The sequence below is a fragment of the Tamandua tetradactyla genome, chromosome 1 (genome assembly GCF_023851605.1).
Source record: "Tamandua tetradactyla isolate mTamTet1 chromosome 1, mTamTet1.pri, whole genome shotgun sequence".
NCBI classification, from domain to species: Eukaryota; Metazoa; Chordata; class Mammalia; order Pilosa; family Myrmecophagidae; genus Tamandua; species Tamandua tetradactyla.
Genome location: NC_135327.1, coordinates 85,599,096 through 85,612,078, shown reverse-complemented (window position 1 = coordinate 85,612,078; position 12,983 = coordinate 85,599,096). Strand labels below are relative to the sequence as shown.

The window sequence follows — 12,983 nt, the reverse complement described above, 5'->3', positions numbered from 1 at the left end:
TTCTGCACCCAGTTTTGAAGAACTTCTCTATCTTTTAGTCCTCTGCCTGCAGAACTTTCCTGAGCAGACTGACTGTGTCCACTTTCAAAAGAAGGGGGTTTGGACAGCCATAAATACTCAGTTTCCATATGGTAGGGTTCAGGTGGGTACTTTTGCTAAGGATTTGTGGATCTTTCTTCCTTCCCAGTTTTCCTCTCTAAGGTTTGCTGTGGAGAAGAGAGTGCACATAAAGGACAATGTGGAGTGCCATTTTTACTTAATAGCTCATCAAGCGCCCAGTGTCACACAGTCCAGGGTTTTCCATGCACAAGCCTGACCTTTATGGCACAGTAACCCTGCCTGCTGGCAAAGATGGTTCTGAAAGCATATCTTCTTTCAGAAGGAGCTTCTCTTCCCCAACAATTTCTTCCAAAGTTTCTAAGTCAAGTAGAATCATTAAATTGGAGAAGGACTTTAACATCACGCAGCTGTATAGTGAGTAAACAGGAAATTAGAGAAAACTTCAGAGATCACCTGGTCCAACACAACTTTGTTATATAAATGAGGTCCAGGATGCTATGTTTTCCATCTAGGACCACACAGAACTGGAACCCCTTTAACTCGTAAATGCAGTCTTCCTTCGACTGCACCCCACTGACTCACCTGGCTCTGAAATTTTAGATATTGCTTTTAAATGTGAACCCCTTCCTTCCTGAAGTTTTGGTATTATTTCCCATCCTTCTCCACATGTATGGAGCCTTGGCCACTTTAACATAAATAGAATTTTCCTGTTACATGAATTGCTTTTGGAGGGCATGTGAACACGAAGCACTATTTTTTAATCTTTAAAAAAAGTAAGTTTTTTTTCTTCTCAATTACAGTTATAGTTCTCTCCCTAACTTGAGAGTCCCAATCCCTGAGTTATCAACCTCATACAGACTTTTTTCTGCTTCTGATCTACTCAATTGCTTTGTGAATAACATTGGTGCCTGGAAAAAAACAACATAGGATTTTCTGAAGCCTGAGAGTCAGGAGAACAGATTTTGTTAATGTTGACTCAGATGAAGGAACTAAGGGTTTGCAAAATTAAAGACTTATGTTTGTCTTTTAATGCATGCACATAATTTTAATTTGGGTCACAATTCATGCTTCCATAAACTTTGAGGGGGCAAAGAATAGAATGGAAAAAAAATGGGGAAAGAAGCCATCTTCTCTACCAAACTGCATCGTTTTGTTTTCACAAGGTATATTTTCCGAAGAATACTGTTATCTGTGTTAGATTGAGTCATGTACCCAAACAAAAGACGTGTTCTTAATTTTAATCTGTTTCCCTGTGGGTGTGAACCCATTTGTAATCAGGTCCCTTTGAAGACATATTATCAGTTAAGATGTGGACTAGTTTGTTTGTGAGAGGATCTGCTAAGATCCTATTTAGGTGTGGCCAAACTGAATCAGGGGAGCTTCATTCATGTTTCTGGAGTCCTTACAAGGAGAAGAAATTTGGACGTACTCAGAAAAGCCTGAAGACACAGAAGCCAGAAATCATAGAAAGCCATGGGAAAGCAAGGACATTGCCACATGACAGAAGACGTCCATCTCCAAAATGCTACCAACCCCGAGAGGAAGCGTGACCTTGCCAACAGCTAGATTTTGGATTTCTAGCCTTCAAATCCACGAGAATGGAAATGCTTGTGGTTTAAGCCCACACATTGGGCAAGCTTTGTCATAGTGGCTCTGGCAAAGATAAGACCTGTAACATGAAGCTGATCACAGTTAGACGCACAAACTGGAGATCTAGTTACATAGAGAAATTCATAAATTTGGTTTCATATTGATAAGCATTTGGGTTCAAAGGGACATTTCCTCAAAATCCCTGAAGATGCTGCTATACCTATTACCAGGGTGTCTTCTGGGTCAATTTTCTTTTCGTTCTCATGATTCTGCAAGGAGAGGCTCTCCATTAAATGCTCATCTCTCTTTTTATATTTGTAATGCACTTTATCACTTTTTGTTCGTTTATTAAGGAGGTTGGCCTAGCATAGAATACCTGTAGGTATAATTCACATGAAGGCAGAAGAGACAGCAGTAACAACTGCTTTGCTCTGTTGAATGGTGATACCTGGGGAGTGGCTGCCCCGTGTTTCTTTTAATTGGGGGAAATTCATTGCATCTCATATTGAAAACAGAGACTTTTCTTTTCTATCAAAAAGAGTGGTTTATAAAACATTATAGCTGCATGGAGGAGAACACAGGCACAGCACACAGAAACAGCTGGCAAAAAGATTATTCTGAGATGACTAGAGGGCTTGGGACCCGACAGACCCACAGAGAGTAAAGCCACTGCAGGCCTGAAGAACCAGCTGTCCTGTGAACCTCCTTAGAAATACAGCAGTTAAGGACAATACAGAGAGTTGGCACTAAGCAAATTGCCTGAGCAAAGACTAAGTGTTCTTTATAAAGAGCAGCACAGACCTTAATTCAGCACAGAGCTCAGAATAGAGATGACTTTCACGGAAGCCACACCTAGATGGCAATTCCTTTGTGAGATGGGGCCTGAATCTCTCTGCAGAGCCCTTGTACAAGTAAACCAGTCTCTGAAGACTCAAAACTTTCCCCTTCCATCCCCCCCATTGCCATACTTCTAAGGAAGAGCCTATTTGCCTGCCAGCCTCTGAGCTGCATCATGGGTAGAAGCTGCTGCAGGATTGAGGGCTAGTAGGATTTTATGTTGAAAAGAGAGCTAACCCCTGGTCTGAGGACAGAAAGGAAGAGTGAGACTGGCTTCCCCTGCAATTCACCAACAAAAACTGAACAGAGCCAGCTGGAGAGCAAGTGCTAAGTTTGGGGAGAGTTTAGGGAAAATTTACATGTAGGGGATGTGGGGCAACCTGCACGAGGGGGCTGTACCTGAGGAAACAACATGAGGAAACAAATTTCCACCCATTTTGCTTTCTATGGCAAATGGATTCTTCTCCTTAGCTTTCTTTGGATGATTCCAGAAAAGATTTAAACTGCTTGGCAACTACTTTTAAACATCAGGCTGGTATTTCTTTTATGGCGACTTCATGAGGTTTCAAGTCAAAAAGTGGCTGAGCTTCACAGGGTCCATTTGTAAATTTAAGCTGCTATTAAGAGTATACGGAATAACCTGTGTCCATTTCTAAATCTTAACCAATCCTTGTTATTCTCACAAAGCCATGCTTTAGAGAAACTTCCAGGTAATTTTTTTTATAGATAGATGGATTGGGTGGAGGACATGAATATTATTTTCTTAATTCTGATATTCTCAGTGGGCAGATCAAGAAGACTCTTCTGAAAGCTGCTGTGGCTGAGCTACTCTCTGGGTGTGTTCCAGGAAACAAAGACAACAGGATCTGCAGCAGCGGAAAGATGGGGGCGAAGGCGGGGCTTGGGAGACCTCAAACTGCTGAGAGTACTGGGACCCTATGAAGGGGTAACAGGCATATGCCCAGGTTCTGAAACAAAGCAGGCCAAGTCTCCATATGGACTGGGGGAGCAGGTCTTTGATTCATTGTCATTTCCCCAACCCCACAGCTGTGCTATCAAACAAAGGGACAATGGCATGAGGGAGCGCATAGAATAAACCCATACATCAGGCTTGTGGGTCATGAGCTAGGAGAGCCCTTGTCCACCAGATTCCTGTCTTTGGTACGATATGTCATGAGGTTCCACGACGGCAGATTTGGGTTTCTATTCACCTACTGCTTCTTTTTAGCTGTGGGATCTTAGTCAAGATTCTTGATATGTCTATTTCACTGTCATGGTTAGGGACAGGTGTCAACTTGGCCAAGTTGTGGTACCTGCTCATCTGATTGGGCAAGCGCTGGCCTGTCTGTTGCAATGAGGACATTTCATAGGATTAGGTCATGATCACATCAGCTATATCCACAGCTGATTCCATTTGTAATCAGCCAAAGGGGAGTGTCTTCTGCAATTAGTAATGCTAAATCCAATCATGGGAAGCCTTTTAAGGAGGACTCAGAGGAGACAGGTTCCATTCCTGCTTTGGCTGGTGAGCCTCTCCTGTGGAGTTCATCCAGGCCATCCATTGGAGTCATCGGCTTCGCAGCCTGCCCTGTGGATTTTGGACTCTGCGTTCCTACGGTCACGTGAGACACTTTCATAAATTTTATATTTGCAAGTGTTCCCTGTTGGTTCTGTTTCTCTAGAGAACCCTAACTAATACATCTTGGTACCGGGAGTGGTTCTTAAGGAACAGAATCTTAAAAATGGGTTTTTATGAATGGTTTTCTACTCTGACTGGGCTCAGAGACACTAAGGACTCTGATTCCCGTAATCAGAATGACACTCCCAATCCATGGACTGAGTTGGCAAAGGAGATAGTCAAAATATCATCATTCGATTCTCCTAATGCTTCGCTTGTACGAAGCCAGACTCTGGGGGATAATGTTTTTGACACCTTTACAGAGTTTTGTAGGAATAAGAGTTATAGAGATGTTGGTTGGTTGTTGTTAGATACACTGTCTACATTAAAGGGTGAAAGGGATGGGCTTAAGGCTTCAAATAAGAAGCTTAAGTGCCGTCTGAAAGATGTAGAGGTTTCTATGAGTATCCTGAAGGAAAATTTTCTTTCCTGTAGCCGTAGACTTGAGATCTCTGAAAATCAGACTCAGAATCTTATTGTTAGAGTAGCAACTTTACAACGTAAACTGAAATCTCAGTCTTGCATGGTGTCTGCCATTAAAGTGAGGGCATTGATTGGAAAGGAGTGGGACCCTGAAAAATGGGATGGTGACATATGGATTGATAATGATGTTGGGGGTGAGGTTGAAACCCTAGACCATGCTGAGCCTTCTTTAGATAACCCTGTAATAGTCTGCCCTGAGGACATAGCTGCCCCACCTCCAGCCTGCCTTGAGGAATTGGCCACCCAACCTCCTCCTGAAGGGATTAGCCCTAGAGTTATTAATCCTGTTTCACCAGATGAAACTGCAAATGAAAGCCCTGAAGAAAATGGCTTGGAAGATATTTCTAATTCTTTTCATGACCCACCCCCACCACCCCTCATTTCTTCTAGACCTATAACTAGACTAAAGTCCCAACAGGCCCCTAAAGGTGAGGTACAAAGTATCACACATGAGGAGGTACATTATACTCCAAAAGAACTGTGTGAGTTTTCCAATTTATATAGACAGAAATCAGGGGAATATGTGTGGCAATGGATTTTAAGAGTGTGGGATAATGGTGGTAGGAATATAAGGCTGGATCAGGCTGAATTTATTGATATGGGCCCACTAAGCAGAGATTCTGCATTCAATGTTATAGCTAGAGCAGTTAGAAAAGGTGTTAACAGCTTGTTTGGGTGGTTGGTTGAAACATGGATCAAAAGGTGGCCAACATTACCTGAGGTTGAAATGCCAGAACTGCCCTGGTATAATGTAGATGAGGGGATCCAGAGGCTTAGAAAGATTGGGATGTTAGAGTGGATTTATCATGCAAAGCCTGCTCTTACACCCCAGGAATGTCCAGAGGATGCACCTTTTACCAGAACAGTGAGAAATAAATTTGTGAGACTAGCACCATCATCCCTCAAGAGCTCTGTGGTTGCACTTCTCTGTAGGTCAGATATTACTGTAGGAACTGCTGTCACTGAGCTGGAATCCTTAAACACAATGGGGATGACAGGATCCCGAGTTGGCAGAAGCCAGGTGGCAGCACTTAATCACCAAAGACAGGGTAGACGTGGGTATTATAATAGACAACAAACTCAAAGGAGGCATCAAAATTATATGACACGCAGAGATTTGTGGCATTGGCTAGTAAATCATGGGGTGCCTAGAAATACAATAGAAGGGCAGCCTACTAAATTCTTGTTGGAGCTGTATAAACAAAAGAGTTCTAGGTCAAGGGAACAGAAGTCTAACCTGAATTACAAAAACACAGAGTCACGGCCCCTTAACCAATTTCCAGACTTGAAACAGTTTACAGACCCTGAGCCCCTTGAATGAAGGGGAGGCCAGGTCCCTATGGGGGAGAAACCTGTTACACTGCCACAAATTTATACTGTTAACCTTCCTCTAAGTCTTCCCCAAGGAGACCGATGGCCTTTTACCAGGGTAACTGTGCATTGGGGAAAAGGAAATGATCAGATATTTCGGGGATTATTAGACACTGGTTCAGAAGTGACATTAATTCCAGGGGACCCAAAACGTCACTCTGGACCACCAGTCAGAGTGGGGGCTTATGGAGGCCAGGTGATCAATGGAGTTTTAGCTCAGGTCCGTCTCACAGTGGGTCCAGTGGGCCCCCGGACCCATCCTGTAGTTATTTCCCCAGTTCCGGAATGTATAATTGGCATAGACATACTGAGCAACTGGCAGAATCCCCACGTTGGTTCTCTAACTCGTGCAGTGAGGGCTATTATGGTGGGAAAGGCCAAGTAGAAGCCACTAGAACTGCCCCTACCAAGCAAAATAGTAAATCAAAAGCAATACCGTATTCCTGGAGGGATTGCAGAGATTACTGCCACTCTTAAGGACTTGAAAGATGCAGGGGTGGTGATTCCCACCACATCCCCATTCAACTCTCCTATTTGGCCTGTGCAGAAAACAGATGGGTCTTGGAGAATGACAGTGGATTATTGTAAACTCAACCAGGTGGTAACTCCAATTGCAGCTGCTGTTCCAGATGTAGTATCATTGCTTGAGCAAATCAATACATCCCCTGGTACCTGGTATGCAGCTATTGATCTGGCAAATGCTTTTTTCTCAATAGCTATTAGTAAGGACCACCAGAAACAGTTTTCTTTCAGCTGGCAAGGTCAGCAATATACTTTCACTGTCCTACCTCAGGGGTATATCAACTCTCCAGCCCTATGTCATAATCTTGTTCACAGAGACCTTGATCGTTTCTCCCTCCCACAAGACATCACACTGGTCCATTATATTGATGATATCATGTTGATTGGACCTAGTGAGCAAGAAGTAGCAACTACTCTAGATTTACTGGTAAGGCATTTGTGTGTCAGAGGATGGGAGATAAATCCAACAAAAATACAGGGGCCTTCCACCTCAGTAAAATTTTTAGGTGTCCAGTGGTGTGGGGCATGTCGAGATATCCCTTCTAAGGTGAAGGATAAATTGCTGCATCTGGCCCCTCCCACATCCAAAAAAGAGGCACAACGCCTAGTTGGCCTTTTTGGATTTTGCGACAACATATTCCTCATTTGGGTGTGCTACTCCGGCCCATTTATCGAGTGACCAGAAAAGCTGCTAATTTTGAGTGGGGACCTGAACAAGAGGAGGCTCTGCGACAGGTCCAGGCTGCTGTGCAAGCTGCTCTGCCACTTGGGCCATATGATCCAGCAGATCCAATGGTGCTGGAAGTGTCAGTGGCAAATAGAGATGCTGTCTGGAGCCTTTGGCAGGCCCCTATAGGAGAATCACAACTCAGACCCTTAGGATTTTGGAGCAAAGCCTTACCATCTGCTGCAGATAACTGCTCTCCTTTTGAGAAACAGCTTTTGGCCTGCTATTGGGCCTTAGTAGAGACTGAACGCTTAACCATGGGCCACCAAGTTACCATGAGACCTGAGTTGCCTATCATGAGTTGGGTGTTGTCTGACCCACCAAGCCATAAAGTTGGGCGTGCACAGCAGCACTCTATTGTAAAGTGGAAATGGTATATACGAGATAGAGCCAGAGCAGGTCCTGAAGGCACAAGTAAGTTACATGAAGAAGTGGCACAAATGCCCATGGTTTCCACTCCTGCTGCCACATTACCTTCTCTTTCCCAGACCAGCGCTATGGCCTCTTGGGGAGTTCCTTACAGTGAATTGACTGAGGAAGAGAAAACTCGGGCCTGGTTTACAGATGGTTCAGCACGATATGCAGGTACCACCCGAAAGTGGACAGCTGCAGCATTACAACCCCTTTCTGGGGTGTCCTTGAAGGACAGTGGTGAGGGGAAATCCTCCCAGTGGGCAGAACTTCGAGCAGTGCACCTGGTTGTTCATTTTGCTTGGAAGGAAAACTGGCCAGAGGTGCGTTTGTATACTGACTCATGGGCTGTTGCTAATGGTTTGGCTGGATGGTCAGGGACTTGGAAAGACCATAATTGGAAAATTGGTGACAAAGAGGTCTGGGGAAGAAGTATGTGGATAGACCTTTCTGAGTGGGCTAAAAACATGAAGATATTTGTATCCCATGTGAATACACACCAGAGGGTGACTTCAGCAGAGGAAGATTTTAATAATCAAGTGGATAAGATGACCCGTTCTATGGATACCAGTCAGCCTCTTTCCCCAGCAACTCCTGTCATTGCCCAGTGGGCTCATGAACAAAGTGGTCATGGTGGTAGGGATGGAGGTTATGCATGGGCTCAGCAACACGGACTTCCACTCACCAAGGCTGACCTGGCTACAGCCACTGCTGAGTGCCCAATCTGCCAGCAGCAGAGACCCACACTCAGCCCCCGATATGGCACCATTCCCCGAGGTGACCAGCCAGCTACATGGTGGCAGGTTGATTACATTGGACCACTCCCTTCATGGAAGGGGCAGCAATTTGTTCTAACTGGAATAGACACATACTCTGGATATGGGTTTGCTTTCCCTGCTCGCAATGCTTCTGCCAAAACTACTATCCGTGGGCTTACAGAATGCCTTATCCATCGTCATGGTATTCCACATAGCATTGCTTCGGATCAAGGAACACACTTCACAGCAAATGAAGTGCGGGAATGGGCACATGCTCATGGAATTCTCTGGTCTTACCATGTTCCCCATCATCCAGAAGCAGCTGGATTGATAGAACGGTGGAATGGCCTTTTGAAAACTCAATTACGGTGCCAACTAGGTGGCAAAAACTTGAAAGGCTGGGGTAATGTTCTCCAGGAAGCTGTGTATGCTCTGAATCAGCGTCCGCTGTATGGTGCTGTTTCTCCCATAGCCAGGATCCATGGGTCCAGGATCCAAGGGGTGGAAATGGGTGTGGTGCCACTCACTGTTACTCCTAGTGATCCACTAGGAAAATTTTTGCTTCCTGTCCCTGCTACCCTGGGTTCTGCTGGTCTACAGGTTTTAGTTCCAAAACGGGGTGTGCTTTCTCCAGGAGAAACAACAGTGATACCACTGAACTGGAAGTTAAGATTGCCACCTGGCCACTTTGGGCTACTTATGCCTCTGGATCAACACACCAAGAAGGGGATTACATTATTGTCTGGGGTAATTGACCCTGACTATCAGAAGGAAGTAGGACTGCAACTACATAATGGAGGTAAAGAAGAGTTTTCTTGGAATATAGGAGATCCCCTGGGGCGTCTATTAGTACTACCATGCCCTGTGATTAAAATCAATGGAAAACTGCAACAACACAATCCAGGCAGGACCACTAATGGCTCTGAGACTTCAGGAATGAAGGTTTGGGTCACCCCACCAGGTAAAGAACCACGGCCAGCTGAAGTGCTTGCTGAGGGGAAAGGGAACATGGAATGGGTAGTGGAAGAAGGTAGTGATAAATATGAACTTCGACCACGTGATCAGTTACAGAAACGAGGACTGTAATGCTGTTTTGTTTGTGTTATACTATTTAAGTTGTAAGATATCAAGTTTAAGAATGAATGTTGCCCAAGGATTTGCACGCTATTCTGGAGAGATTTAATGTGTTTCCAGTTATATGCAGGACAGTTGAGTATTGTCAGGTAAAAGAAAAAATCTGTGCTTATTTGTTTTCATTTGGAAATTAAGTATGGTCTAAGGTGATATATATATATATATATATATATATATATGTGCCAAGTTGACAAGGGGTGGACTGTCATGGTTAGGGACAGGTGTCAACTTGGCCAAGTTGTGGTAACTGTTCATCTGATTGGGCAAGCGCTGGCCTGTCTGTTGCAATGAGGACATTTCATAGGATTAGGTCATGATCACATCAGCTACATCCACAGCTGATTCCATTTGTAATCAGCCAAAGGGGAGTGTCTTCTGCAATTAGTGATGCTAAATCCAATCATGGGAAGCCTTTTAAGGAGGACTCAGAGGAGACAGGTTCCATTCCTGCTTTGGCTGGTGAGCCTCTCCTGTGGAGTTCATCCAGGCCATCCATTGGAGTCATCGGCTTCGCAGCCTGCCCTGTGGATTTTGGACTCTGCGTTCCTACGGTCACGTGAGACACTTTCATAAATTTTATATTTGCAAGTGTTCCCTGTTGGTTCTGTTTCTCTAGAGAACCCTAACTAATACATTCACCCTCAGATTCCTCAACTACAAAATTCAGAAAATAGTACCACGTACCCAGGAAAGCGATTCAATGAGATAGTCACTATATAACACTCAATACAGTGCTTCATATATAGTGAATGCCTCTCAAGGTTACTTCTTACTCTCACTGTTATTGTAATTGTTAGTATTCTGGCACTAATCACAAGGACCTGCTTGCTTATTTTAAAAGATTAAACATGAAAACCTACACCTAAGCTTGAAAACACATTCCTTCTGCTTTCCCAATAGTCATAGATGATTCCTACATAAAAATAAGTTTTCCTGAAAGTTGATTTTATTTCCTGGCTTCTTGCCTGCCCCTTTCATCACTGCAATCTCCTAAATTCTTTCAGGTGTAGGTCCCTTGCCTAAAACCCTAAAAGGAGGTGGATGTTGATCATTTCTATGAATTCTTTGTCCACTGAACCCTTTAGCTCTGTGTTGAGGCCTGTCTTTTGGCACATCTCTTGATCTCTTTTTTCCCATCTTGTATTATCATTATTTGTACATATGTCTTCTCTCTTCATGATTGTAATCAACTTCAGAGACAGGATAAGCTTTATTTACCTTTAAAACATCTGTATCACCTAGCTCAGTGTTTGAGTAGGAGGTAAGCATTCAACAAGAATCTTTAAAGGATGAAACATAACAATCAAACAAATTATTCAGATAGGAAATGTCCTCTGTTAAAAAAAAAAGGGATGCTAAGACTATAACTGACTGTCCCTTGGGCATTTGTGCTCCTCACCAATTTGGGTAAACTAGGTCCCAGGTACACTTGTCTACTCTACAATTGCCATGGCTCATCTCATCCTCCTTTCTGGAATTGTTGAGTCAGGGAGGGCTTTCTGGTTGATTCTGCCTTCAGACCAAAAACCAAAACTTAATCCTTCTTCTTCTACATAGGGAAGTCATTTATCTACCATTTTCCTTATGCTTATTATGGTTTTATAAATATTAAGAGGGATGAGAGGTAATATCCTCTCATTCCTGGGGCTTTCCACCATGTTGGTAACACCTGGGAAGCCTCAGCAGCATCACAGATGTTCCTGCCTGGTATAAGCCCTGGGAAGCAGAACCCAATCCCCGAGCCAACACCCAGGCCCACAGCAAATTGGGTTTGTGCTTCACTCAGACTCATCTGCTTTTTCATCTAAATCCAGGCTTGAAAGCCAGACTGCTGACATACACTTGAGACTTTCAAATTAATTTTAGCTATTACCTTTATACATATTAATTTCTGAGAGTAAGAATCAAGCAAACTTCTGTCCTTTGAATCAGAAAAATTCAGTGATGCATTTGAGTATTTTTCACCAGAGGTTAACTCTGGAGCCTCTGCAGAGTCCCTTTTGCCAGCACTGATAAAATACATTTCAATGACAGTCCCTTGTATGGTGGACTCAATGTCAGTGGTGGATTTTGTTGTGTCACTCATGTTCTAGAAGCAACTCCTAGTAATTCCCATTTCCACACCTTGGGAAGAAATCCCATTTCCTTGCTCTTTTCTTATACAGATACAGTGAAATGTTTGAGGGCGTGCAAATATACATACCCACTAGTGGAGTCCAGAAATCCAGTAGTGCCAGAGAGTTGGGGCCAGTTGAGCTCATTGGTCAGAGCTGTTGGTAAATTGACAAAGGCATTCTAAAGAAAAAAATAAAGTAGTAATTATCAGAAGTGATTATTTCACTTTGCCAAAGCTAATGAAATGCAATATATCAGAAATGGGTTAGCTTTTACAATGGGGATATATTAATTTACAAGCTTGCAGTTCTGAAGCTGTGGAAACATGCAAACCAAGGCATCAACAAGATGATACCTTGTCCCCTAAGACCGGCTACTGGTCTTCCTTAGCACCTGTCATATGTCCAGGCACATGGTGGTGTCCACTGATCTTTCATTTCTCTCCTGGGTTTTGTTGCTTCCAGCTTCTGACTTGACTGGCTTCCTCTCTGTTTCTGTGTGTCTTTCAGTGTCTCTGACTTTTCACTCTTGGCTTCTCTCTGGCTTTCCCCTCTCATCTTCTCTGGAATTTTTTTTTTCTGTATCTTTATTTTTTTTAAAACCATCTTATAAAGAACCCCAGTAAGAAGATCAAGGCCCACCCAGAAAGAGGTGGGTAGCATCTCAAGTTAAGAGCCTTCTCACCAAAAGATCCTACATGCAGTGGGTCTACATCCACAGAAATGGATTAGCTTTAAGAATATGATCTTTTCTCGAGTACATATAGCTCCAAACCATCACGGTGGCCACTGGTTTTCTCCAGCTACTAGGATTGTCCATTGCCTGGATATCGTTCCTCTCTCTCCCTCTCTCTCAAATAGTTTTTGGCATGTAAGACATAGGTGTATGCACAGTAATCAGCATCATTCATGAACTGACTTCCATTCAGCTTCTGTGGAAGATATAGAACACATGGCATCTCATATATTTGAAAGAGATACTTCAATGGATGTGTAAACTTCCCACCCTTTAAAATGCTCTGAGATTGTCTCCATTTTTTACGTAAGATAATTGGAAAGTCAATAGCCTGAAAAGTAATAACACCCAAGTCAGCAGCAAAAATGCCTTTCCTGAGTCTAAAGCTATGCTTTCTGTCAAAAAGGTAATGTCTCCTGACCTTCACGGTGTCCCAGGCACCTTCAAGGATCTAATTAAGTTTCCTTTCGCCACACAGATGCATATATCCACAATAAAGCCTACAATTTCAGGAGGTTCACAGACTCCTGAAGTTCTTCCACAGACCCTTATTCGAGGACCC

At 43.5% G+C, this 12,983-nt stretch overlaps 1 protein-coding gene across 2 annotated transcripts in view; it reads right to left on the bottom strand.

Moving 5' to 3' along the window:
* AOAH (acyloxyacyl hydrolase) overlaps positions 1 to 12,983 on the bottom strand; it is a 224,956-nt gene that overhangs the window by 82,140 nt on the left and 129,833 nt on the right. For both annotated transcript variants that reach the window (XM_077119693.1, XM_077119705.1), the window contains exon 12: positions 11,775 to 11,866. In XM_077119693.1, the coding sequence (XP_076975808.1) occupies positions 11,775 to 11,866 (92 nt within the window). The remainder of the gene's footprint in view (positions 1 to 11,774; positions 11,867 to 12,983) is intronic.